This window comes from Mauremys reevesii, linkage group 3 (assembly GCF_016161935.1).
Source record: "Mauremys reevesii isolate NIE-2019 linkage group 3, ASM1616193v1, whole genome shotgun sequence".
Classification (NCBI taxonomy): Eukaryota; Metazoa; Chordata; order Testudines; family Geoemydidae; genus Mauremys; species Mauremys reevesii.
Window position 1 is genome coordinate 67,134,807 of NC_052625.1, and position 27,874 is coordinate 67,162,680.

The 27,874-nt window shown below is 38.9% G+C and overlaps 1 protein-coding gene across 3 annotated transcripts in view; it reads left to right on the forward strand.

The window, feature by feature from the left end:
- The window catches only part of HEATR5B (HEAT repeat containing 5B), an 85,114-nt gene that overhangs the window by 23,245 nt on the left and 33,995 nt on the right, over positions 1–27,874 (forward strand). For all 3 annotated transcript variants that reach the window (XM_039529299.1, XM_039529300.1, XM_039529301.1), the window contains 14 exons: positions 183–433; positions 876–987; positions 2,596–2,748; positions 3,082–3,181; positions 4,238–4,347; positions 7,250–7,413; positions 9,877–10,052; positions 11,005–11,110; positions 14,716–14,906; positions 16,182–16,341; positions 19,848–20,037; positions 22,108–22,277; positions 25,499–25,643; positions 27,461–27,700. In XM_039529299.1, the coding sequence (XP_039385233.1) occupies positions 183–433; positions 876–987; positions 2,596–2,748; positions 3,082–3,181; positions 4,238–4,347; positions 7,250–7,413; positions 9,877–10,052; positions 11,005–11,110; positions 14,716–14,906; positions 16,182–16,341; positions 19,848–20,037; positions 22,108–22,277; positions 25,499–25,643; positions 27,461–27,700 (2,268 nt within the window). The remainder of the gene's footprint in view (positions 1–182; positions 434–875; positions 988–2,595; positions 2,749–3,081; positions 3,182–4,237; positions 4,348–7,249; positions 7,414–9,876; positions 10,053–11,004; positions 11,111–14,715; positions 14,907–16,181; positions 16,342–19,847; positions 20,038–22,107; positions 22,278–25,498; positions 25,644–27,460; positions 27,701–27,874) is intronic.

Sequence of the window (27,874 nt, forward strand, 5' to 3'; positions counted from 1 at the left end):
ATTTTTTAAAAACATAGGAAATAACACAACGATGTTAAAAGAAAATTAAGGTTGCAAAATTAAGCACTCAGAAGTTAGGAAACACCAGAATTAAGGCTGCCTCTGCAACGTTGAGTTGGACCCTTGTAGATATACATTGTGATAGTCTTTAATTACATGATCATGTATTGTTTTTTCCACAGGGCTACTGGAGACAGTAACCTCAGTTCTTCTTCATCCAAGCATGGCTGCTCGACTAGCTGCTGCATGGTGCTTGCGCTGTGTAGCTGTGGCATTGCCTTTTCAGTTGACTCCATTTCTGGATAGGTGCGCTGAAAGGCTCAACAATCTGAAGACCTCACCAGAAGCAGTTAGTGGCTACAGTTTTGCAATGGCTGCTTTACTAGGTGGAGTGCATCAGTGTCCCTTAGGTATTCCTCATGCAAAGGGAAAAGTGAGTTGATGATGAAGAATGTCTAATCTCTGGAATTGTACTGTAGTGAAAGACATTTGTATTGAGAAATAAATGTTCCAACTGACTGCGGGACACTGACCTTTAAAACATCGTCGAAACCTAACTAATGACTGATAAAGAATAAAAGTCATTTTTTGTGTGCTTTTAGTTCTTGTTTCACAGCTTTGTTTTCTTATTGTGATTTCATTAAATTCTGTTTCAAGAATCAATTGATAACACAGACAAGTTGACTGTATCAGCATTGCACATACATAGGAGTAGATAACCTGCCTAAAAAATAATCTGGTCTTTACAAAACGTTAGATTATTTAAGAACATTTTAACATACAGTAGAGCATGTGTAATAGGTTACTTTGTGGCAGCTTCCTTAGCCAATTTAACTTATATTTGAAATCTATTACTCTTTATCCTGTTGTTGCAGATGGTAGTCAGTATTGCTGAGGATCTGTTACGAACTGCTGCTCAAAATAGCAGACTGTCCTTACAGCGCACTCAAGCTGGGTGGCTTTTACTTGGTGCACTTATGACTTTAGGTTTGTACTAGTAGTTGCTTTTTATTTTAGTTATATTGTTTTAATTCTTGTCCAGCATTTGCGATGTATCTGTTATGGTAAATACACTTTGTGCTGGAGCAATCAAAAACCTAGCACAAGATTATTTATTCTAGGGGAAAAATTACTCTGTTTGTATAGCATCATGTTCATAATTCAACAGTTAAATTTTCATTTATCCCTTTTTAAGTTAAACTGGAGTGGTACACTGATGCTTTTATATAAGCTGATTTACCATACCAGATCACAACATTTTTCTGTTTAGTTCTGCATTTAGAAATAGCAAGTAGCTGATGCCTTGGAGGAAGGCAAACCCCTCCCTCCCCGGTCCATAATTAATGTGCCTTACTTAATTATGTAATGCTGTATACAGACAGAAGGAATTCTTTACTGCTTTTATAAATATGAGATGTGATTACTCATCTCTATGGAACAGTATAAATAATTATAACTGAACAACTACAGATCTGAATGGTCTAAATTATCTAGTTGTCTTTTTAAAATCCAACCCAGTATTTGACTCTGACCATCTGTGGCATTGCATTCTGAAAATTGATCATACACTGGGAGGTTTTAAATATCCTCTCTTTGAATTTTAGTGATCCAGTAACAATTTTCTAGTTATATTATGACACAAGGTGAAAACAGGACAGATCTCTATTCACTGTTCTCAATCAGGTTCCTTCTCAAGTCTATTCTTTTTGCTCTAAATAATCCTGCATTTTGCAAACTTGTTATCATATGTGAGCCTTGAAATACATTGAACTATCTTGGTTGTCCTTCTGGGGACTTTTTCTGTTCTCTCTTTTTTTTTTAAGAAGAGTTTGCAACAGTGGATTTTATGCCCTCCAGAACTTTTTCTAATACTTTTTGAAAAACTTACCATTAAAGCTAGATACTTATTTAATAACTACCAGTTAGTTTTTTTTGTTTGTTCGTAATGTGAACAGTTTAGCTTAGTTAAAAGAACATGTCTTGCTCAAACTGAGTATACGATGAAAAACAAAAATATAGACTGGTTCTAGAAGTCACTAATATATTATTATAAAAACATCCAGGTTTTTAAAGGGACATTGTCAACTTAAATTTGCCCCCAAATTTAGCATTTGTATAAACAAGACTCCGCAGAACCTAAGACTAATATACGTTTCCATGAATTAAAATAACCAATAAAACAGTTTGCAGTGTTGTTGTAGCTACATTGGTCCCAGGATATTAGAGAGACAATGTGGATGAGGTAAAATCTTTTATTAGACCAACTTCTGTTGGTGAAAGAGACATGCTTTCGAGCTACGCCTCATCTACCATGTCTCTCTAATAACGAAAGTTGTTAGCCAACAAATAAAAATGCCCTTGCAGTTTATTTGCACTTTAAACATAAAAATGAGAATGACTTCCTTTATTTTTCATTGTTCTAGCAGGAGGAAATGCAAAAAGTAAGCAATCAGCAAAAAGTTATTGTATTCAGAAATCTCTATTGCGTTGCAGTTTATTTTAGTCTGAAGTTATTTATTGAAATACCCTTATTTTTTATTATATTGAACATTATAAATAGATGCTGCAATTTCAGATAAACATTTCCTTGTCTAGGTCCTTCAGTTGTTCGGTACCATCTACCTAAGATGCTGCTGCTATGGCGAAATGTATTTCCTCGTTCTCTAAAGGAGCTAGAAGCAGAGAAAGCCCGAGGAGACTCTTTTACCTGGCAAGTAACATTGGAAGGTCGTGCTGGAGCTTTGTGCGGTAAGAATCACAAAGAAGTGGTGACAGTTCATGTCCTGTTTCATTAGATGTATGCTAATTTCAACATCACAAATAGCATACTCATACAGAGACTTTGTAATTCTCCTCTTTCTATCAAAAAGTAATTGAAAAGGCATGCACAAAACTTGTTACATAATTAATTTTTTCAGTGTGTAACCTTACTAATTGTTTTATAACCCATGAGTTAATTAAAATGTGATTAAACATTTTCATTTTTTATATCCTGTTAGCATCTGTAGCTTGGTTACTTGCTGAAATTTATTTCCATTTCTATTGCGATTTAACTTTGACTGAAATGTTTTACATTGATAGCTATGAGGAGTTTCGTTGCTCACTGTCCTGAGCTCCTTACTGAAGATGTGATCAGAAAATTAATGACACCTATAGAATGTGCCATGACAATGATGTCACAGTAAGTAGACAGCTTTTAAAATTCTCTTCCTTTCTGCATTTTTAAAGGGACAGTCTGAGGTTAAAAATGCCATTGTTAAAACTGTCTTTACTGCTATTATAAACAATGTCTTACATTATCAAAATGGAAAAAAAAATCTAAGTTGTCACTGTTTCAGGTCTGAGTTTTACTTTTCATTGAGCCTGGATATTGAAATTGGTTCAGTAAGTTTCACTTGTATTTCCTAGTTAGTTTTACTTGTGGTTTTTCATGCTGTGACCTTATGTTGCAGTCCTTGGATTTCCCACACAGCAGTGCTCATTTCTTTCTCTTGAAGTAAGATCGATTTTTTTTTTTTAATTTAATTTCATGAAAACACTTATTTTGGTCTTTTGTGATAAACATTTACAAAACATAACATATTTTGGGCCCGTTTTGACTTCTCTTTAGAGAGATAAGGTGGGTCTGGGAAAGAAGAAGAAAAAGATCTCTATGTACGCTTGAAAGATTTTCTCTCACCAATAGAAGTTGGTCCAATAAAAGATATTACCTGACCCACCTTGTCTTCCTAATATTTTGGGACCGACATGGCTACAACAACACTGCATACAACAATTGACTTGACTTCGTCATTTTAAACTCCCTTTTTGATTTTGGATTTCCATTTCAATAAATTCTTGATTCCTTAGTTAATTAGTCCCTTCACGAAGAATAAGAACATCAAGAAATTAGAAGTAAAAATGAAGTTTGTTAATAAAAGTGGCCTATTATACAATGTAACAGATGAAAAGGTTTTAAATATACATTATGGAAAACAAACAAACAAAAAATTTACAGTAGTAATAGTTTACTAATGTATTTTGATCTGCTCTTTGATTTGTATGGTGTTAAAGATCCTCTCAGTACTGTTACTTCTGAAAACAAATTAATAATCTGAGTAACTTTATTCAGGATAGTTTTCTGAGCAGTGTACTGTTATCTCAACTACCACTTACTTCAAAAAAGTTCATAAATGCCCTATATCATAACATAATTAATGCTTGATTGTGCCTAACTCTCTTCTTTTTCACACTGTAGCATTCCATCAGTAATTAAAGCCCATGGAGCTCATCTTAAAGCTAGCGCAGCTATGGTCCGTTTAAGACTTTATGACATTTTGGCTTTGTTACCTCCAAAAACTTATGAAGGTAAATAAATATATATTTTTAAAGGGAATTACCAAATAAGACAGTATTGTCATGCCTTTTGATGGATTCTTTGGTGGGTAAGACTTAGATCCATACCAGTTGAAAAGAAATCATTGTTTGAAAATCTTTACAGTGCATCTTAAATATTTAAGATCTAAATTAATGGTTAAAAGAAATGATAGAGTTCAAAGGTATGACAAATCTTCCATATGTATTTGGTTTATTATTTCTGTTAACACAAAGCAATTGAATTTCTGTGATTTCAGTGCAAATACAGGGCTAAGAAGATCCAATGTCATTGTTTCAAAATAAAAGATAACATTAGTTAGATAAAAATGGAAACTCTAGAGGATGAAGAATGTAGTATTAGAATTTTAAATATTATATTATCAGTTTAAATGCATAATTTGTACACTGCATAGTACAGCACAACACATACAGTGTATGTAATGTCTATGTACAGAAGATAAAGTTCCAATTTGTAGAGTTTTATGTTTTATTTAACAAATACAATAAACTGATATAAAGAGGCAGATACTGAACGGTATCTTAAGGCTGATACACAAAGGATAGAGATAAGATTCATTTCCTGGTTTTAAGTTTATGGTTTCCTAGTCTTTAACATTAATGCAGTACTACATTGATATACATAGTGGATAAAAATCCATAGTTAAAAAAACCCTTAAAAATTAAAATTGGATATTTTTCTTTAAATTGGATCCTTTAATTTACATTAAATACAGATTTATTTTTTAAAATAATCATTTAAAATGAAATTTGAAACTCTGAAAAATTATGTTAAGGCCTAAATTTATATAATTTATTACAATCATTTAAATTAAATTAAAAAATAATATTAAGCAGTACATGTTTGCCGCTTAAGTTTTAAAGAAAGTCAAACCACTTAACTGGGGAAGTCACTGTTTAAGCATGTGGAACCAGAGTTTACTGAAGTGTAAAACCAACTTTTGACAGCAATAGCCTTTTCTGCAGTGCAGAGTGAATATTTTCTTCATTTCAATTTATTCAGCTAGGTTAGTTCAATGACTACTTCATTCAAAGTTAAGAAACCAGTTGGGAAAGCAGGAAGGGTTGTTTTCCTCTTTCATTATGTGAATAGAAAATAGGTGTGAAAGGATGAGATCTACTAGTTCTAAAATCTTGAAGGACATGTTGACCAAAACCAATCACTGCAGTTTCTCTGATTACATCCGAAGAAGTGGGTATTCACCCACGAAAGCTCATGCTGCAAAACTTCTGTTAGTCTATAAGGTGCCACAGGATTCTTTGCTGCTTCTACAGAACCAGACTAACACGGCTACCCCTCTGATCTCTGATTACAGATTATTTATTTAATAAATCAGTTAGTATTAAATGCAAAACATGTTGTGATAAACTTTTTGTCTTATGTATCCTGCACATTTAAGGTAGTTTTATTTAACTACTACTAATAAATACAAATTAAAATGCTGTTATTATGCATATTTAGTTGAATTTGAATTTCCATCCAAATAGAGCTTGACACAAATCACAAGTAAAAAATTATTAATCATCTAGTAAATAAATGCACCATTCACTATAATAAAAAATGTAAAATTTAGGAATCTGAAAAATGTAAGTTAAGATATATAACTGCTTACATGAATGTGTATAGACATACATCCTCTTGCTTAGCAAAAATAAATCTGGTATAAAAGTTTTATATTTAGTTGCAAATCAGCATGCTTTAATGGTCACCCACAAATGAGAATCAACCTTTTTCTATGGAAATAACTAAAACTTTAAATGGAAAAACAAGATTAAAATCTATTTAAATTAGTGTTTCCTGTTTGCTGATTAAAATCAGCTTTGAATTAAATCAATCCAAACTGTTGATGTATAAAATATATTGATTTCAAGTGTTCAAAAGGTTAGCATCATTAAGTTGACATCTAACTTGTAAATGTAACTGCAGTTAGGACAAATGCTCATTTTCTTATTTACGTGTGTGAATTTTCTCAGAGAATTCTAATGAAGGATCATTTATTCAGTTTACATTCCCTAAACGTTAGAAAGTACACACAGTCCTTGGGGAAATAAATACACTCAAACAAATGATTTTGTATTTTTCAAATGCTCCATATTGTCTGGTCCAAAAGAAATTGTTTGTATTCTATATTTTTTCATTCTGCATGTCAGTAATTCAGAGTTTAATAAGCTTAGACATGCTAATACAGGGGTCGGCAACCTTTCAGAAGTGCTGTGCCGAGTCTTCATTTATTCACTCTGATTTAAGGTTCCATGTGCCGGCAATACATTTTAACGTTTTTAGAAGGTCTCTTTCTATAAGTCTATAATATATAACTAAACAGTTGTTGTATGTAAAGTAAATAAGGTTTTTAAAATGCTTAAGAAGCTTCATTTAAAATTAAATTAAAATGTAGATCCCCCCGGACCGGTGGCCAGGAACTGGGCAGTGTGAGTGCCACTGAAAATCAGCTCGTGTGCCGCCTTCGGCACACGTGCCATAGGTTGCCTACTCCTGTGCTAATATATTACATTATGAATCAAGTCTATTAGATCAATATTAGTAGATGGGACAAAGAGCAATAGTACATTTGTTTTCTGTGGCAATATGATGTTTACAAAAATAGACTCTGATCATGCAAAGTGTTTGCAAGATTGGGATCGTGATCTTGTAGGAGCCAGCATGAGGCACTGGGCTTTGGAGGCAAGAGTCCTTTTTGGGTTCTGTGTGCAGGTATGCCACTGACCCTGTGATAATCAAGTTTACTGCTCTTTGCCTCAGTTTTCCATCTGTAAAATGAGAATAATGCTACTTGCCTGCATTTGTAAAATACCTTGAAGTCTATGGAAGAGCCAAGAATTATTATTAGATTTAATGTACAGTTCTGTTTTCTAGGATCATTTAATGCACTCCTTCGGGAGCTAGTGGCAGAATTCACTTTGACAGACAATTCTGCTAATACAACTACATCGCTGCTTAGATCTCTTTGCCATTATGACGACAGTGTTCTTCTTGGCTCTTGGCTGCAGGAAACGGATCATAAATCAATTGAAGATCAGGTAACAAAAAAAAAATCAGTAATAACTCCTCTTATCCTTGGCTCTATTGAATAAAATCCTAAAAACTGAAACTGCACTCTTACTATGGATCTGGAGGACCAGTGTAGTTTTACTGATTTCCAAGCTTGTCTCAAAGGTTTTTACAGGTTTTAAAGCCTGCCATATGCAGTGTAAATTTCTGGTAAAACTAGTTACCAAAAAAAAAAAAAAAAAAAAAGAGGTCAGTAGAGAATATCATTGCACAGTTTATAAAGTTCTGGTTAGTCAACTATCCTTGCTTTTAAAAGGTGAATTAAACCTTTCTAGATTAAGCAATAAGTTCCATAATTTTTTTCCCCAGCTGAGGTATTCTAAAATGCAAAAGAAGCGGAGTTTATAATGGAACTGTTGTCACAGTATGTATGTTGCAACTAGTGTTATATCAAAAAGGGACGTTTTTCTTCTTCTTAAAGCAACAGTGTGAAATCATATCCTTCCATCTGGATGGTGACGTACAAAGTCTTATTGGGAGTAGGAGGAACTACTTACATTTTTGAAGGAAATCTGTTTGGCTGTTGGAAACATTTATAGGCATGTGAAAAATTAAAAGAATTTGGGAAATTTTTCTTTTGAAGACCCTTTTAATGAATTTTTGCAGATAATCAACTCTTAACATTGGTCCAGTTGTGTTTTGTGCCAGACATCACTGGAAGAAAGTCAAGACACTGGGAATGTTGTTTAACTAGGTCACAACTTTATTAATTAAATGAATCTGGGAAATTATCTGGCAATAACTCAACCAGTGCACGGGTCATCAGTATGACCTACAAGAGAGCTGTCCTCAGTGCCCTTCCCTCTCTTCACTCAAAACCTTTATCCTGGTCTCAACATTAATGCTGGGACTCCAATGGCTTCCTCTTGTACAGAGTTTAAAGGGGAGGGTGAAAGGGGCTTGATCCTTCACTGTACCAGATGTTAGGAGGCCCAGCTCCATTTCCCACCTTTAGGGGTTATGTTTCCCATAATTCTGGTCCCAACTCCTCTGTTTTAGGCATCTGTCAGGCAGGAGCGCTGGAACAATTTGTATCATGAGGGTGCTGAGAGCCATTGAACCTGTAAGCCCTGTAAATGACTGGAAACCATTTCAAACCTAGGGGTGCAGTAGCACCCCAGAAACCCTAGTTCCAATATTTATGCTGTCAGGTTGTGACAACATGAACTCTATAACCTAACCTGCCCACATAGTCCCTGGACTGCCATGGGGAAGGTGAAAATACCTCTCTGTCCAGGTCAATCTGGCAGTGTGGGAAAAGCTCCTCAGCCCCTAAAAGGTGACTAGTATGATGCCCATAGCTGGCCCCAAAACCCAGCCCTAGCCTAATATTCAGGGGGCAGGGGAGCTGTTGCTCCCAGAAATAGAATGGTACACTTGGTGGAGGTAAGGGTTTATAAACCCTCCCCTTGGGTGCACAGGAAGCAATGGCTGGATTGAAAGGTACAATGGAAGCCCAAGTCAGTTAGGATGCCTCCTCCCCTTTCTCAAGCCCACAAGGAAGCTGAGCTCTCATGAGGCGTGGGAGGGGAAAGGACCTTCTTTCTCTTGTTGGCCCAGGCTAACCCTCCTCATCTTTGAGGCTACTGGGGTGAGCAGTCTGTTTTATTGTCTCACTCTTCTCTATAATTGTGCGTTCCTATACTTGCATCCATAGATCCTTGTCTTGGAATTGCATATCCTGATGAATGAAACCTAGCACTGTTCAAAGCTTTTAATGTTTGGAGCTGTATGCATCCTACTGCCTGCATGGAACTACAATCTAAGCAGGTGTATAAAGAGGCATGAAGAGGTCTCAGTGACTACTCAGTTTCTGTTTGATCTGCCTGCCCAGGAGACCACAGAAGCACTAGCCCCAAACTATATTTCATAGATTATTTATCACTTAAATAACAATAAATACTTGATATGAGAAAGTTCCCCTTTTTTTCACTTATGGTTGCTGCTGTTTGATGGCATACCTGGATAAGGGGGTGAGTTTAAAGAGATGTTTGTATTATGTCACAGAAGTCAATTTCTAGAACACAAATTGATCTGTTTGGGGAATCATTACTCCTTGAGTTCTTACAGGATTTACCCTGCCTTTCCGCCTCAAGCGCAGGCTGAGGAAATGACAATTTAACCTTTTACCCTGAAATGCCTCTTTGTGTTCACTGCTTCCAGAGCAGCTGTCAGAACCAAATTTTGTCACTCTGTCTTTAATTCACCCACCTCATCTGTACTGAGACTGCTCACACCAAACCGTTAGCTGCTTTGAACATTCTGGGATTTGCCTGGCATTGCATGTAGGAGTGTAGTTAGAGAATTCTAACTGCTGGTAAGTAATGTAGTTCTAAGTTGCTGCATATGTAGTTTGGTTAGTTCAGTATGTTCAGTATAAGCATGTGCAGATATGTATTTAGAAGGTATTAATATCTTGTGGTTATTTGTAGCTTCAGCCAAACAGTGCATCTGGAAGTGGAGCTTTGGAACATGATCCATCTTCCATTTATTTGCGCATCCCAGCTGGTGAAGCTGTGCCAGGCCCCCTTCCCCTGGGAGTATCAGTCATTGATGCCTCTGTGGCGCTCTTTGGTGTGGTTTTTCCTCATGTTTCTTACAAACACAGGTCAGTCTAAGTTAATGTGCAATTCAGTGTATGGTTGTCTTTCCTTTTTTAATTTAATGGGATTATAGTTCTCTCAAAAAGTCAATCTATGTCTGGTGTTCCATGTTCATTGTCTCTCAGTGGGTTCCATATCACATGTACTCACATTAGAAGTAAAAGATCTTTTTCCTAGTTTACAGCCCTGAAAATTCAACTTAATGTGTGGTGAGGTCATTTTTGTAATTGATTTAAGGTGTATTAGCATGGAGAACACTTTGCAGTAATTCAGCTTTGCAGTGGCATGGATAACTATGACAAAGTCTACCTGCATCTGAAGGAAAAGACTCTGTAGCCTATGTGCCAAACCACTGCTACCCCAATAGGGATCCTAGTGGCTCTATTCCCGCCTATCCCTGGCATCTCTGGGGGAAAGGTGAGGCACAAAGCCAGTTCATATTCTCCTTCCCTCTAATTTCTCAGCAGCATGTAGGTGGAAGGAGAGAATGTGAATTACACTTTGCACTCTCCTTATTCCCGGCATTGTGTCTAAGGTGGAGGATATTGAAGCAAGTGAATTTTTCTTCTCTCCTGTCCCCACAGTTCCTGGTCATACTGCACAGTCTGTCTGCAGTCGCTGTTTCTTCTAAGCAATCATTTCTTCTGAAATGGCAATCTCTTGTTTGTGGCTGAGTTCAAGGCAGAGCCAGCAGAGAGCCAATCAGAGGTCTTTACCGCCTCTGCCTGGCAGCATGTTCTCAGGCCACCAGGTGAGACAGGGAGAGATTTTCATAGGGCCCAATACATTCTGCAGCCAAATAGCAGAATTCACAGGGCCTTGTTTAAACCCTTCTACTACTTTATTTTTTTTTCTCTTTTGCATTGGTCTTTTTCCCTTTAGGCAAAATGTAGTGTCTTTTCAGTATGTTTTTTGGCAGTCTCTCTCTTAGTGATGATGTTAATTGTTCTTTTGTAGGCTACAAATGTTGGATCACTTTGCGGAATGTGTCAAACAGGCTAAAGGTGTCCGCCAACAAGCTGTGCAGCTTAATATCTTCACTGCTGTTCTCAGCGCATTGAAGGTAAAACCGCTTAAAAATTTGTAACTGACAGATACTAAAATTCTCAGATTTATAGACTTTTATATATAAATGTTAAACACAAAAACTACATTTAAAGATCATTACTAAGGTTGCAAAGTCAAGCATTCAAAAGTTAGGAAAAGCCAGAATTAAGTTTGCCTGTGCATTCTTAATTCGGCTCCTTTGTGCATGTGTGTTATGTTACTGTCTTTAACTACATGATCACATATTATTTCCCCACCTATAATTTGGGGGGAAGGGTGTTTTTCCTAAAGTGACTAGATTCTTTTTCTGAGTGGTAATAGTATATTCCTTGTCTTTCTCATACTTGAGGACCAAACGGGCTGCTGCAGTCATCCAGCATTTTCACTCCCATCCAGTGTGTTAAGATGTGATTTTGCTGCTACCTTGATTAGAAAAAGAAAAATAGTTTCAAAGTTTTCTTCATATAGCTAAAATGTCCTTTAATTTAGTGACTGTTGCAGTGCAACACACTGACATACCACCTAAAATTTTCAGCTTTCCAGTCTGATGGAGTTTGATCCTGTGGTGAGGGGAGAGAATAAAAGCCTCCCCTACCTGGGTGTCCTAGTTAAAGCTAACTCTAATTCAGTAACACTGGTATATCTTTTTTTTTTTTTTAACATAATGACAATGCAGGTTAATGGGTTGACTCCTCTCTCTTGTGAATTAGGTAGGATGCCAGCAAATGAGACTTCCATTTTCACTCTTTCCAGTCAGCTAGCTCCAGCCCTTTTGTGTCTCTTGCCCAGTTTATATCCTGCCTTTACGGATACAGTAGCAACTGTAGCAGCCAGGTATGCAGCCAGGTTGTTTTGGCGGGCCCTCTTTGGTTTTTCTTCAGCAGCCTCTTCCTTTTAGGCAAGAGGTGGGCAAACTTGGGCCCACAGGCCACATCTGGCCCATGGGACCATCCTGCCCCGCCCTTGACCTCCTGGCTTAAGAAGCTAGCCCGCAGCCCCTCTGCTGCTGTCCCTCCTCCCCCCCAACCACGCCGCCGCGCGGGCAGCACTCTGGGCAGCGGGGCTGCGTGCTCCTGCAGGGCAGTGCAGCAGTGTGTCTGGCTCTGGCCAGGCGGCGCAGCTGCCAGACATGCTGCTGTGAGCAGCATGGTAAGGGGGCGGGGAGCGTGGGTGTTGGATAAGCATGGGAATCCCGGGAGACCTGTCAGGGGGTGTGGGTGTGGCTAGGGGGTCAGGGCAGTCAGGGAGTGGGGGGGTTGGAGGGGGGTTAGATAAGGGGCAGGGGGCCCCAGGAGGGAGCAGTCAGGGGACAAGGAGAAGGGGGGGGGGGTTGGATGGTTCTGAAGGGGCAGTCAAGAGGCAGGAAGTGTGAGGGATTGGATAGGCAGCGAGGGCCAGGTTGTTTGGGGAGACACAGCTTTCACTACCTGGCCCTCCACACAATTTTGCAACCCCAATGTGGCCCTCGGGCCAAAAAGTCTGCCCACCCCTGTTTTAAGCTATGTTTACACTTCAAGCTGGGGTGTGATTCTCATTGAGTTAGCACAAGTGTGTGCACATGAGCAGAAGAATCATGCCCCTAGCTCAAAAAGTAGACATAGCCTTAGATTAATACTTTTAATTGTAATTCATTAATTTTTGCTTTTCTGTTGAGAAGATCATTTCCCTCGTTCACATGGAGTATTAGGATGAGAAGAGTCATGAATGCACTTAATACAGTGGTTATGTTGCATCCAGTTTCTTATGACCACTCTGCAAGCCCTGACATTCTGCCCCAGACTCTCACAGAGCACTTGTTTTCACAGTTCTTCAAAGTAGTTGACTGCAGCAGTGGGAGTACAGGGTACTCCAAAGAGGGATTTCTTGGGGGCACGTTTCACAGGTGCAGAGACTGGAAGATAAACGGTCTTCAAAGTAAGGATTTTTCTACTTCTCATGGACAGTCCACTCCTAGTAAACCTGAAACTTTTTCCCTACGGATAACAGATTGCTTTGCTGACTTTGGCCCTCTCCTGCTGAGATTTCTTCCCCCTACCACACACACTTTAAATTGTGGTGTACTGATTTTGATGCCACACCTATCGGGTCAGTTCATTCTCTTCAGCATCCAGTAACCTATTTGCCAGAGGGATGGGAAATTATACCATTGTTCCTCTGACAGTGTATGCCCTCTGTCTGTCTCCTGGTACTGAATAGACTTTGCTCAGAACTCCATGAAGATGAAAGCCAGTGTCATCAGGTCATTAACAGTGACCCCAGAAGTTCATTGATTGGAAATGTGGTCTTTTTCAGATAAGACAAAATTGATTATTAGTCCCCTTTAATGCTGTTGGAGACTAACTGGACCCTACAATTGCAAGTTAGTTTAGATTAGAAGAAAATTCTCCCAGGAGACTTAATTTTCTTTTTTTTTCTCATTTCGAGGGATATTGCTCTAGCAGTTTTTCCAGGCAGTGTTCAGATTTTTCTATTTGCAAGACTGTAGTTATGCAATCAGTGGCTAGCTGTTGAACCTGAATCACTTATTTGGTAGACTGGGACAAGCTAACATGATCTCCAACCAGCACTAGCATCTGGGCAAAGTCTCCATTAAAATGTTACTCTCCTCTGTCTGACTACCTGAATGTTGCAGGGAAAATTTCTGATTTCCTCCAGTCTGGTCACAAATGCATGATTTTGTGATACAGGGCTTACTTCTGGAGTTCTTTTCCCTGTCTCTTCTTCCCTTAGTCATTATATCTACAAGTCCCTAAAACCTAGACCATCAGATACCCTTTCAGAAAGCAGCATGCCATATGATATATATTAGAGACAACAATGCAGATGTCTATCCTTAGGGTGAACAGACAGCAAATGTGAAAAATCGGGACCGGGGGTGGGGGGTAATAGACCCAAAAATTGGGACTGTCCCTATAACATCGGGACATCTGGTCACCCTATCTATCTTTCACTATCATGAAGAGCTGATTTATCATAAGCTGAAGTTATGTTGTTTTGTTACAATGATTCAGCTTACAGATCTGAAGTTCTTCACTTGATGTGCTGGTAAGGGGCTCAGGGGAATGAGTGATGGAAGGAGGTGAAGTTAAGTGTGTGAAGACTGCAGTGTCTCATTGGCCGTTGCCTTGCCAGCCTGATCTATGAGAGGAGCCAACCCATCAAGTTGTATTGTTGGAACTGGCTCATGGAAAACAAATAGCAAAGAACCATGCAATGCTATTGCTGTTGGTTTTGGAGGAAACTAGTTGCTTTGGTTTTTGGGGCAGAAGCAGAATATTGTTTTGGTGGTAGTTGGGTGTTCGTGTAGTCTTCATTTTGTTTCTTTATTTGTATTAACATGTAACATTATTTTAATCTTATTTAAAAAAAAAAAAAAGAAAAAACCCTTGGAAAATAGGGAGAGAAGTAGAAATTTAAACACGTTTCTCAAGGTGTGAGTTGTAAGATATGTCCAGCTGTGTACAAGACATCACTTCAAAAATTACGTAGCCTGTCTTATTAGTGAATTGTCTTCTTGTAAAAATATCAGTTTAAACTGTGTTAAATTTGATTTCAGCAACCGATGTCAAAACATACTTTTATTTCTTTTGGTCAAATATTTTTTCCCATTTGTTTATATAGGGTTTAGCTGAGAATAAAAGCACATTAGGACCAGAAGAAGTCCGCAAATCTGCTTTGACGTTGGTTATGGGTGCCCTTGACAATCCTAATCCCATTTTGAGATGTGCAGCAGGAGAGGCACTTGGCAGAATGGCTCAGGTAGTTGGAGAAGCAACTTTCATCGCCAGAATGGCTCAATTCAGCTTTGACAAGTAAGTTGTTGTCACTTTGCCTCAAGAAAGGAAATAAAAATAGAATTCAAACATGTTCAGAAAATGTCTCTGCTAAATAAGATAATGATAATTTTAAGTATATTTCCTTCATGCCTGACCACTTTGGGTTGGGAGGCCTAATCAGGTTTACAGATCCTGAATTGTTTCATATGCTGTTACCAAGAGTGAACAATGACTGATTGAAATGTTTGGACTCCGGAACAATATTGTTGAATAGTTCTTGATGATCTATTTAAGGATGAAGAAACTGCTTCAGATAAAATAAACACGGCTGACTCTAAGTGTGTGTAAAGTGTGGGGTTTCCCAGAACAATGCATATTGGTAGCCGCATGTCATCAACACCTCTTCTCAGCACATAGGAGTTGGCTTCTCTGTTGGCCAACAGTGACTTGCTTCCTTACTCCAAGTAATTCTTGTATTATCTATTGGAGGCCTTTTATTATTTATTTTTATATGTTTGCATATTGCCTAGAGTGCTAAGCTCTTACACCCAGAAAGAAGAGAAATTACTCTTCACTTCCTTCTTTACAGGTACCCATTCTCCATGACTACTGGAGAACAATTGTAGCTAACAGCTTAATTATTTACAGTTGTCATAACTGCAGCGGATGGCGGGGGCTCAAATCTTGCCAAGCATCCATCAGAAAAGTTATCATGTCACTACATGCGTAATCTGGTGATTCAAAGTCTTGCTACTTTTCCCCTTGTTTTTTTGGATAAAACTCATAGCAGTGAGAAGCAGTGGGATCTAAAAAGATTTAACAAGTGAGCTGGCACTATATCAGAGGATTCAGCTGCACTCCCGTCAGTCCTCCACCATGTCTCTTCATATTTTCATTCTTGATTGTTTAACCTTTGCAATAGTTTAGCAATGAGTTTTCTGGGTAACAGAGTACTGTGATCTGCAACATCAAGCAAAGAGTAGACAGTTCAAGAGAATCATGTGTCCTGTCGGTTACAAAAATATTCCTTATCTAAAATGTCAGAAATAAATACTTCCCAGAAGAGAAGAAAAGAATTATAGTAAAATCAGAATAACTTTACAAGCAACTGAATATGAGGAGTTAATAATGAGAAAGTTTTAAATATTTTCCTTTCTTTTTCATGATATCTTCCCAGAAAGTCTCTACTTTTTTTGAGTTAACAAATAGTCCAGGTGGGAGCTGAGGTTTGTTATTTTTCTGACACTTGAACAATCCTTGCCTCAACTACAAATCTAGCAAATACTTTGATTTATGCTTTAATCTTGATAGGTTAAAATCTGCTCGAGATGTTGTGTCAAGAACTGGTCATTCGTTGGCTCTTGGCTGTCTCCATCGTTATGTGGGTGGAATAGGTTCAGGACAGCATCTGAAAACCAGTGTCAGTATTCTGTTGGCGTTGGCACAAGATGGGACCTCACCTGAAGTCCAGGTATAAAACAAAAAAGCATTTTGAAACCATTCTATAGGGTTTAAGATTAATGTATCACTGTTAACAGCAAAGAAAATGCTGTACAAAAGAGAAAATAGTCAGGCCATGTCCCAAGAAGTATAAGTCTAAATGGGAGAGAGAGATCTTTTTGTCCTAAATACAGTTTCTTTAGGGACTTTATGGTGCAGTGTGCTGAACAACAAATTAACCTGACTTTGCACAGTTACTTTAGGCAAGTGCCTAATTATGCTGAGTCATCTCAAGATGTAAATAAGTTATTCTATTCTATAGAATTTTAATGAATTAAAATCAATTATAAGACAATTGGGAAAACAAATGTATTGTAAGTTAAAGTAGAATCTTAAAGGAAATGTCAAAGTTAGACTCAGGACTCACAGTTTGTCAGACCACTCTGTTTTATTAGCACAGCGCTCTGCTAATAACACCCAGATAATGTGAGCACCATGCAAGACCCACACTACCTCAGTTTATACAAATAAAAAGGGAGCGAACTTGACAAGATGACAAAGGGAGCAGATCTGACAAGTTTACCGGAGGCTAGACATACATAGTTAATTTCCTTACTAACTTTTACCAATCTCTGGCTAATGTTTCACCATTAGCTTAAGTGGACTCATTGTTTATGCCTTAATGTTTCTTTTCCTGATACCTGTATTTTAACATTCTTTACTTTTGCTTAAAGGTACATACAGCATTTCTTTAATCCTTTCTATTTTTACAATATAATTCATTCTACTTTCACAGAAAGTAGGTGCATTCATGATATCCCTGGGCAATGAAGTCTACAAAGGCAGTTAAATAACATAATAAAAGACCCTCTGGAGAAAGATATAAATAAAAACTTTGAATAAAAGAAAATTACTTGCCTATAAATATTATTTTCAAAAGATTATAGTGTAACTGCACCACATATCAGGAGATTTTTTTCATTCTTTTTCCCCATTACTCCAGAGTAAATTATTAGTTGAAGTGGTTACTGACTATTATGCCTCATCAGCAGGAAGGTGTGTCTCACCCACAGAAAGAGGCAGTTTAATGGCTCAGAACTTTAAGCTTGGACCCCCATCCTCTGCTACCTCAGTTGCATGGAACCGCAGAGCACCAGTGCCTTGTTTTAATTATTAACTTTAGAGAACATGGAGTAGAGGTAATCCTCTTTCTGAGGAGACAGGATTGATAGAAGTTTTTCTAAACATAGTTTGCCACTTGGAAAAACAAGATTTGCTTTCTTTAGTGATTAATATAAATGTATGTATAAAACCAACCCTCATAAATTTCCATAGTTAAGCTCTCAAAAGTTAGATATTGACAAAGTTCAGGCTGCATGTGAAATATTAAATTTTTACTACAGTATAAAAATATAAGAAATCAAAGGGGGAGATTTTCAAAGCTACAAATGGCAGTTAGGTGCCTAATCCCCATTAACTTTAAATGGGAATTAGGCATGTAACACTGCCGTTTGAACCTTTAAAATCCTCCCTCTAAATCAGTAAAAAGATACTGCAGTGTTACAATAAATAGAATGAAACAGTAAAAAGAATGAAAAAAAAAAGTTACAAGATACAACATTAGTATCTAATATTGTAGAATAAATAGTGTTATATATTTGAGAGAGATTATGTGATAATGTAACTAGACTGTAGGAGCAGAATAAAGGCAATGTGGCCAGCTAACTTAAATGTTTAACTGTGCAACTGTAACCTCCTCTTAGGATAGTCCCTTTTCTTTTTATGGAACTTCCCACATTTTTTTTGAGTGGGGGAAAAATCATAATGTAAAATTATTTTGGTAAATGCCACTGGAACACACTGTCCTGCACACTTTGCAGCCTGCAGGAGAAGGGAGTCCTTTTCCTGTGAACATTAGCAGTCCTGAAACTTGTTCCCTACAAGCTTTGTAGAAAATGAGACAAGGGCACCCTGCTTCATCCATAGTGTATCTTACAGGGTGTTTAGTGAATGAGGCCAGGGCTCTGCCTTTCACTACCTTTCTCCAGTGCAGCTACATTAACTACATGTGAGCAGCGTGGCCTTCCTTAGCTGCACTTTTAAGAGATCAGAAAGAAAACTCAGTGCAAAATGTATTGTATATGCAAGCTGAGAATTTCAATTGGCCCTAACATTATCAAATGTAAACCTGTTTCCATTGGCTCAGTGGTTTGAGCATTGGCCTGCTAAACCCAGGGTTGTGAGTTCAATCCTTGAGGGGGTCACTTAGGGATCTGGGGCAAAAAAATTGGTCCTGCTAGTGAAGGCAGGGGATTGGAGTCCTGCACTTAGGACAGAAGAATCCCATGCACTGCTACAGACTAGGGACCGAATGGCTGGGCAGCAGTTCTGCAGAAAAGGACCTAGGGATTACAGTGGACGAAAAGCTGAATATGAGTCAACAGTGTGCCCTTGTTGCCAAGAAGGCTAATGGCATTTTGGGTTGTATAAGTAGGGGCATTTCCAGCAGATCGAGGGATGTGATTATTCCCCTCTATCCAGCACTGGTGAGGCCTCATTTGGAGTACTGTGTCCAGTTTTGGGCCCCACACTACAAGAAGGATGTGGATAAATTGGAGAGAATCCAGCGGAGGGCAACAAAAATGGTTAGGGGGCTGGAGCACATGACTTACGAGGAGAGGCTGAGGGAACTGGGATTGTTTAGTCTGCAGAAGAGAAGAATGAGGGGGGATTTGATAGCTGCTTTCAGCTACCTGAAAGGGGGTTCCAAAGAGGATGGATCTAGAGTGTTCTCAGTGGTAGAAGATGACAGAACAAAGAGTAATGGTCTCAAGTTGCAGAGGGGGAGGTTTAGGTTGGACATTAGGAAAAGCTTTTTCACTAGTAGGGTGGTGAAGAACTGGAATGGGTTACCTAGGGAGGTGGTGGAATCTCCTTCCTTAGAGGTTTTTAAGGTCAGGCTTAAGCCTGGCTGGGATGATTTAGTTGGGTTTGGTCCTGCTTTGAGCAGGGGGTTGGACTAGATGACCTCCTGAGGTCCCTTCCAACCCTGAGATTCTATGATTGTATGATTGGACTCAATGACCTTTCAAGGTCCCTTCCAGTTCTAGGAGATTGGTATATCTCCAATTATTATCTTTATTACCACTTCTTCTTGAGGACTACTTACTTCTGTGTCTAATTTCAACCTTCTGCCCCAGTTTTGGCTTTAGAACTATGCAAAAATGTGTCAATTTTTTTTATATAGTGGAAAAAGTACATGCATCCTTTTCTTCTCATTCTCAAACAGCTTAGCTATTTTTATTTAAACAAACAAAAATTCACCTGCAAGCAAAGACCAAACCTGGGAAATTTCAGCCCAGAAGTGAATGTTCCAGATTGTGGGGTGTTGAAGACATTCTTAAAACAGAGGGTTAAAATAGAAATGTTTAGACAAGGGTGGTCAGAGCCATAGCCACTATATAAATAAATCCTCAAAACTCTAAACTAAACAAACTTGTATGACTCAAAACCAAAAATCTCTTTGATTTATTATAGACCTGGTCTCTCCATTCACTTGCCTTGATAGTGGACTCTAGTGGGCCAATGTACCGGGGATATGTGGAGCCTACTCTGTCTCTTGTTCTTACACTGCTCTTGACGGTTCCACCATCGCATACAGAAGTACATCAGTGTTTGGGCCGATGTCTTGGGGCTATAATAACTACGGTTGGCCCTGAACTGCAAGGTAAGTTCTAATCTGCAATTTAATTAAGATAAAGTTACGGTTATAAATAGGATAGATGCTGTTTTTTCTTAACGTCAGCTGGCTGTTAAAGTATTGCATGGTGGCAGATAGTGAGGCATTTGTGATTGGTGTGTAGGGTCTGTAGATCTGCATCTGCACTGTGTGTATTGATGGTGACACAGTTCAGGGCAACTGCACCTGTATTTCCTCCTCCATGAGCCCTCAAGGGCACCCACTCTAGGCTTCTAGCTCCTCAACTGTCAACTCTCCTGGGTAAAGACCTTCATCTCTCTCCCTCGTGACAGGGGACTTTCAAGGCTACACAATTCCTTGCCCATTCTGTGCTATCTCCAGCAAGCAGGACTGCCTAAACAGTCCAGCATCTGCACTTTGCTTTCTCTCTGAAGGCTGTGAAAAATTGTAATCACCAGCAGTTACAAGTTACCACACAGCTCTTAAGAATAAATGTGCTTGCTAAAGGTGAAAGCATTACAGAAAAAAAATATATAAAAGCTATAAAAAAACCCTTATATGCATGCTAAAAAGCTTACCAAAGGTCACCCCAACTTAGCCTTAGGCTCTGGTAGGTGTCAGCCCTTCTAGCTCTTCGCAAGGATTTCCCCCATCGCCAGACTCACCTTGGTCAGGAAGGTCCTGTCTCTTAGCTAGATCAGATAGAAGGCCCTGAGATAGTTTAAACTCAGGCTATTTTTCCAAAACTCCTTTCTTTGTCTGTTGGTCTCTGGGGAATCCAGTTTGAACTAGTATATGTGAGCCTCTCCAGGTGGTGGTACTTCTTGGGAGGTGTTAGACCTGAGTGAATTTGCCTAATCACTCCCCACTGATATGTGGTCACCCTCCCTGTGGAATTGCATACAATTCCTGTCTCACAATGATACATAAGCGTAATATAGTAAGAACTCCCAAAGATATTGCAGGAAATTGCCATATGTGTTGCAGGTGGCTATATGAACTGGTGCCAAAACTATCTAACTCCAGTAATGAGGTAGTCTCAGTATTCTCAGGTCTTTATACCTTGACCATATTTACAGTGTGGTGTCTCAGGGTATGTGGTTCAAACTGGAAATAAAGATGAAGTATGGTGGTTTTTCTTTAAGGTGCAAAGGGGATTTTGGTGGATATACATGGTATGGGCTTTGATAAAGTGCCATAGATGAGGCTGGTAGTGAAAACTCAATTATAAATTCCCTGCCTTTTGAATATGTTTATTAACTACAGTCTTGTAGTTGTATCTTAATTTTTTTGCCTAGGAATTTCCTTACTGATTTTTAGCAGATATTTTAAAAAGTATATACAAATGTAGATTGTTCAGAATTTTTTCTTATAAAGACAACATTTTGCTGTAATTATAGTTGTGCTGTAAAGATGATGAATGGTACTTGTTGAAATGCAAGACAACATAGTCTTTAAATCAAATATTCTGTGTAGTCTCTAACCTATTGAATCCAAGTGATGCAACTGAGGGAGCTAAGAAACTTCACCAGTATATTAATATATTAAACTGCTCCAAAACTGGCAAAAAATATAAAGTCTTCCAAAATGTGACAAGTATTCAGAGTTTAAAACTAAATCCATAGCAAATAACTCTAAAATTTTATATCTGATATTGTAAGAAATGGTCTATGCATGCAGTCTTATCCAAGACTACTAACTGAAATAGATTTCCAAAACCTGAAACTTAATTCATTTTTAACAAGTGCCATATCTGAGAAATAATGACTAACCGAACAATGTCTGCAGCATTTTTCTGGCTAATGATCACTTGTGTAAAATTTGAGGTTTAAAGGACTTTTGGGGCTAGCTGATTGCTTTGGAACTTTAAGGGGGAAAGTGTCAAAATTGGGCTAAAATGGAAAGCGAGTTCTAACCCTATATACAGAGTCCTTTTGAAGTAATACAGCTGTTAACTTCAAGTATAGGTATTTAGAAGAATGATGCTGTATGTAATTTACAAAGACTTCACATCTCTGAAGTTTTGTGATTAAAAGGTTAAAATCTATAACAGTTATACAAAAAAGTTGCTTTGTTAAGGATTCTTTATTCTCTTAGGTAATGGAGCTACTATTTCAACAATCCGCTCTTCATGCTTGGTGGGATGTGCGATCACACAAGATCACTCAGACTCTCTTGTTCAGGCAGCTGCCATATCCTGCCTTCAGCAACTTCACATGTTTGCACCCCGCCATGTCAACCTATCCAGTCTGGTTCCCAGCCTTTGTGTGAGTGTAAAATATGTCTGTCTTGTCCTACATCCCTAATGCTGGAAACATCAGCATTAAGGCCTGCAGAAAGGAAAGAGAAATGGCTAGCAGCCTATGGGAGAATATACATATGCGCTGAGGGGCAAAGTTTTCAGAAGCACTCAGTGGCTCCCAAGTCAGAAGTCCCATTGAAAATCAATGAAGGGACTTGGCACCTATATCATTTAGGCACTTTTGAAAATGTTACCCAAGATTAAAAAGACTAGGGACCTGTTTCTAATTTACACTACAGCCACTTTACACTGCTCTGGGGTGTGTAGAGGGGCCTTAAAGTGAGCTTAGATTATAGTTAGGTTCACTTTAAATCCCTTTACTCTGCCAGAGTGGTGTAAAGTGGCCTTAGTTTAAATGAAAATCAGGCCCCAGGACTATTTAGCTTGGAAAGGAGAAGAATACACAATAATAAGTCTTAGGCATATAAAATAACAAATGAAAAAGAGGAGACCTTTGGGGACCCTATCTCCTATGGCTACTTAGAAAGGAAGTGTATGTGGGGAACGTGGCATAGCTCCTTCTATCAGAGTCCTAGGCAGAGTCTGTCTTGCTGTTGTCCCCAAGTTCCTCCACTGCTGCTCAGGTGAGTATTGTCACTTGTCTCAATAAACACGGCACCAACTTTCCTGCCTCAAGCCAGGAAGTGATGCAAGGGCTGTAAAATCCAAAATTTGATCTAAATAAAACTATTAGCTGAAAATTTAAAAAATAAATTGGAATTAAGTATACTTCTGCTCAGACATTCAGAGAGACCCTCCCTTTAAGCCATCCCTGGCCACCTGTATCCCAGACTCTTCACAGATCTAATTGAAAGATTGATCATGACCAAAGGACTCCCCAGCCTATTTATGCTGAAACTGGGACTTTCCCTGTTTGTGTAATCTGCTGTCCAATTTTTCCTTAGAGTTCCCGCCCCCCGTAGCACATGTCCCCTTGTCTTGCGTAACTGGTGCACTCTTATTCCACATGACCCATACCATGTAATATATCAGAGTGCAGAGAATTCCAAGTGAAAGGTATTGCTCAGCACAGATGTAGGTGGGCCCTTCTGTTAAGTGTGAATAACAGGCTGATATGTACCACATCCTGTGACAAATAATTCTCTCTGTCAATTCCTTTATGACTAAAACTCCCAGTGGGAATATTATAGACAATTAAGTTAACCCAAGGTGTAATTGTTGCTGATTAAAATCCTTTTTCCATGCCATTCTGCTGTCCTTTCCCTGCTCCATCATAAACCCTCAACTACCTAATTTTCCTTCCCTCCCTTTTGCTTCCAAAGTCTTGTTCTTCCATGATAAGCCTACCTGAAAATGGCTTTGCACATGCTCCCACAGCTGTTTGGACAAGTAAAATGTGGACTTGGTGGCTGAATAGAAGTCTGGCTGAAAATCCTACCCCATTAAATGAAGGAGAAAACAGTGACAAGCTTTTGTCTTCTGTTTGGAACCAACACCATGTATCAAAGTTAAACCAATCTCTTCCATAATGCTTTTCAGATTCCTTCCTGCCTCTATACTTCATCATCATCATCATCATCATCTTTTTTTTTTTTTAAAAACTAAAGGCAGGGAATAATCTTTCCAATAATTTAAATCCTAAAGTTCTCTGTTGTAGTTCTGTTGAAACAACTTCAAGATGATACTTAGAGGATCTCTTAAAGTCTGTTTTTCAAGATTGAAACCTTCAGACATTCATTAATTAAATAAAGACCTAGTGTTAAATATTTTGTACACCCTATGACCTTTCATTTGGGAAAGCAATTTCCACTCTTGTAGCAAGCTAATAGAGGGAAAGCAAATGTGTATTCAGCTTATTAAAAAATATATCCCTGGGGTAACTCGGGATTAGAGTTTCTAAAAGAGCACTCTTTTTCTCCTCCCTTGAAGAACATACAGTTCCCTGTACAGCTACTTCCTCTCAAGAAAAGTAGGGCGCTTGCAGAACTCTTTTGGAAGAAAAATATTTACTTGTACTCAAGGTGATTCAAAGCATATTACAAGCAAATGTTACTTAGCACAGAAATCTGGAAGCTCTCATGTTGAGAAGTACTTACTGACATATGTGGTATAAACTGTGGTTTAGATTTGAACATAGAACTTTTTAATGACAGTTGTCATGAGTGATTCAGTGACTGCCAGTGGCCATTTTATTGAAAATTGTAATTTCTGTCACTGGCAGAATACAGGATCCTAGTATTCAGAGTTTGTAACCAATGTTAAAGCATGCTGTAAACTGGACTAGAGCATTGGTGCTAATCTAATCTAAATAACCTCTTAGTTCTCCTCAGCCCATCACTTAGGCACAGCTCTTCTTAATAAGGTCTGCTCTAGAGTAATTCATTAGAATTGCAAGGACCAGAGGGCTTGCTCTGCTGTTGTTGCCCAATGAAGTGCCCAGACTTCCAGATAAACATCTGAGAACAATTGCAGCGGCCTAGTGCTGAGTATTTGTGAAAGTGTGGTCTCTTTGTCTGAGAGCTGAAATGGGAGAGAGGCGAAGAGATTTTCCAGAGTTCCTGATTGGCTTCATTTTTGCAGTCTGTGAGGCTTAATTTGTGTTTCACATTTTAAAATCTTGAATAATAAACTTTATTAATAAGATTTCTCAATTTTGCTTTTTAAATTTCCGACTTGTGCTTCCATTTGGGAGATGGGGCAACATGCTGGGATGCTAATAAACCCCACCTGGAACCAGTACACTCAAACTGCCTCTAATTAAACTCTTTAGAATCTTCAGTGCTGCAGGGGGCAATAGCTGCTTTATGGAAACACAGAGGAATAGAACAGAATTTCTCTCATTATATTAAGCTCAGAAAGAAATTAAACAAGCTTGTTCTCCAGGAGAAAGATGATCAAGATCTGTGTGCAAATGCAGTGGGCAGGTACAGGTAGTTCTCTTAAGTATTTCTGATAGGCAGAGGTTCATTTCCAAAGGGCGTGATCGTGTTTGGGTACCTAGCTGCACGCCCTTCAGTAAGTTAAGGGACTTATCCATTTTAATTAATGTTTTCAGCCAAACAGCTTCTTGCATTCTGACTTTCTGTGGAAGTGCAACATTACTTTGTAACTGTTTACATGACCTACACTTGATTTAGCTGAGCAAGAGGCTGTTATTAATCACTAACAGTTTTGATTCAGTTAAAGACACAGCAATTTACCAGTTTATAATGGCTCTGATTGCAGGTTCACTTGTGCAGTTCTCATTTATTGCTCCGTCGGGCTGCAGTGGCATGTTTGCGACAGCTTGTGCAGAGGGAAGCAGCAGAAGTGTGTGAATATGCCATGAGCTTAGCAAAAAATGCTGGCGACAAAGAGAATAGTGGTGTCAGTAAGTGTTACCCGCATGTGTCCTTTTCTAATATTGTGTGTGTGAGTTTTTTAGGACAAAAACAAAACCCATCCTCCTTTGGAGTTTCTTGCCATTTCCATACTTCCAGCTAAAAGTAAAGACAGTAGCCTTGGCCTCTTAAATATTGAGAACAAATTAGAAATGGAATTTCCCCCCAGAATATGTTGTTCTAAATCAGGGTTTCTCAAACAGAGGTCGCTGCTTGTGTAGGGAAAGCCCCTGGTGGACCGGGCCAGTTCGTTTACCTGCCCCATCTGCAGGTCTGACCGATGGTGGTTCCCAGTGGCCGCGGATCGCTGCTCTGGGCCAATGGGGGCTGCTGGAAGTGGTGTGGGCCAAGGGACGTACTGGCCGCCGCTTCCAACAGCCCCCATTGACCCGGGGCAGCAATCCGCGGCCACTGGGAGCTGCGATTGGCCAGACCTGCGGACGGGGCAGGTAAACGAACCGGCCTGGCCTGCCAGGAGCTTTCCCTACATAAGCGGCGACCTCTGTTTGAGAAACCCTGTACTAAATTGTTCCTCTCTCTTACTGATTGTTTTTGCTGGTTTTGAAAATGGGCATGTCACGGAGGGGATGAGATGGAGTATGGGTGGCTGCCTCATAGTGCTTCTTACGGGGCCAAGAATGGCATTTCCTGTGCTCCCTGCCTTAGTCCACAAATTACTGCCAGCTGCTCAGAGCCAAGTGGCCTGTGCTATAAATTTAGGGGTCAGTCTAAAACTGCTGAATAAAAATAACCTCAGAATTTGTCTGTCTGGACCTTTAAACAAACAAACATAACTTCAAAGGCAAGATCTTAATTGTAGTGCTTGAGGACAAGCCTCTGACCTGGCCCTCAGGTTCTGGGATAGCACTTCTCTGGCTCTATCTCATCCTGCCACTACCCCGGAGAAGCACAGGCAAGCCTTTTTAACTGATGTGCTGGCACCTGATTAGTCAGCATCTCCTCCTGGCTCTTTTAGGCCTCTGGAGGATGAAGTCTTGTTGGCAGCCTGGGTTTTCTGTACGTAGGGGCTGTTAGGGCACCGATTCCTGTAGCAGGGAGCAGAAGAGACCTGATAGACCCCATCACAGGGCATAATGATCCTGTATACTGTGAGTAGGATATTCAGTTTTGACTTGTTCTGTTAGCAACATCCTTAGTAGCCAGTCGGATTTCCCAGTTGCCCCAATTTTTACATATATAATTTTATCCTGCTGCTGCTGCTGCTCAAATGAGTTATGATTCCTACTTATCTGTTTGAATGGTCCAGGAAAAAGTTCAATACCCAGAAGCTGTCCATAGTAAGTATATAATTGTCTGCTGGTAGTTATATACTTAATGTTTTTCAAATTTTTAAAAATTTAATCTGGTGCTGATGTTGCCTTCTTTCAACGGATTATCACACAAACAATTTTTCCGCTCTGCCACAGAATGATGTGCATTCTAGTATTGTGGGGCACAATTAAGACTTAACTAAGAAGAGATTCTCCAGGATCCAATGCGGCTAGATGCTGAGCATTTCCTGCAAAGTGTTGAGTGCTCTTCTCAACTCCTATTTACTTTAATGGTAATTGACAGTGTTTATCATTTCATGGGAGATGCTCAGTAGCTCATAGAATCTAACTTCTAAAAAGTTTAATATATTAAACTGTTAGAATTTATTGACAACAAATTGTAGTAATGCGTTTGTGTTTGTGATCTGTGCAACTAAGAGTGAATGCAGAATGTCCTTTTCTAGTACTGCTATTGCCCTAATTTCAAGGCACAAATATGATTCAGTTTCTTACTGGAAAAGTCTCTCATTTTACAGATATTAACCCTTTTGCACCAGGAGTTGGTTCTCGGCGGGATAGTCATTGCCGGCATCAAGGAGTTAATATAACAGAGACTGGCCTTGAGGGGGTTCTTTTTGGAATGTTAGATCGGGAGACTGATCGAAAGCTGTGTTCTGATATTCATGATACCTTGGGACATATGCTTTCATCCCTGGCAGTGGAAAAACTTTCACACTGGCTAATGCTATGTAAGGATGTCCTAGCAGCTTCCAGTGGTAAGTGTTTGACAACATTCATATAATAAGACATCATATCTTTAGAATTAATTTATTTTTGATAACATTCATTTAGAGCTCTTTTGTGTTGTCGTAGGATAGGTATCCATGCTTAGTTTTATCACCTATATCTTGGATTGTAATATTTTAACTTGTTCAGAAAGAGAAAATGGC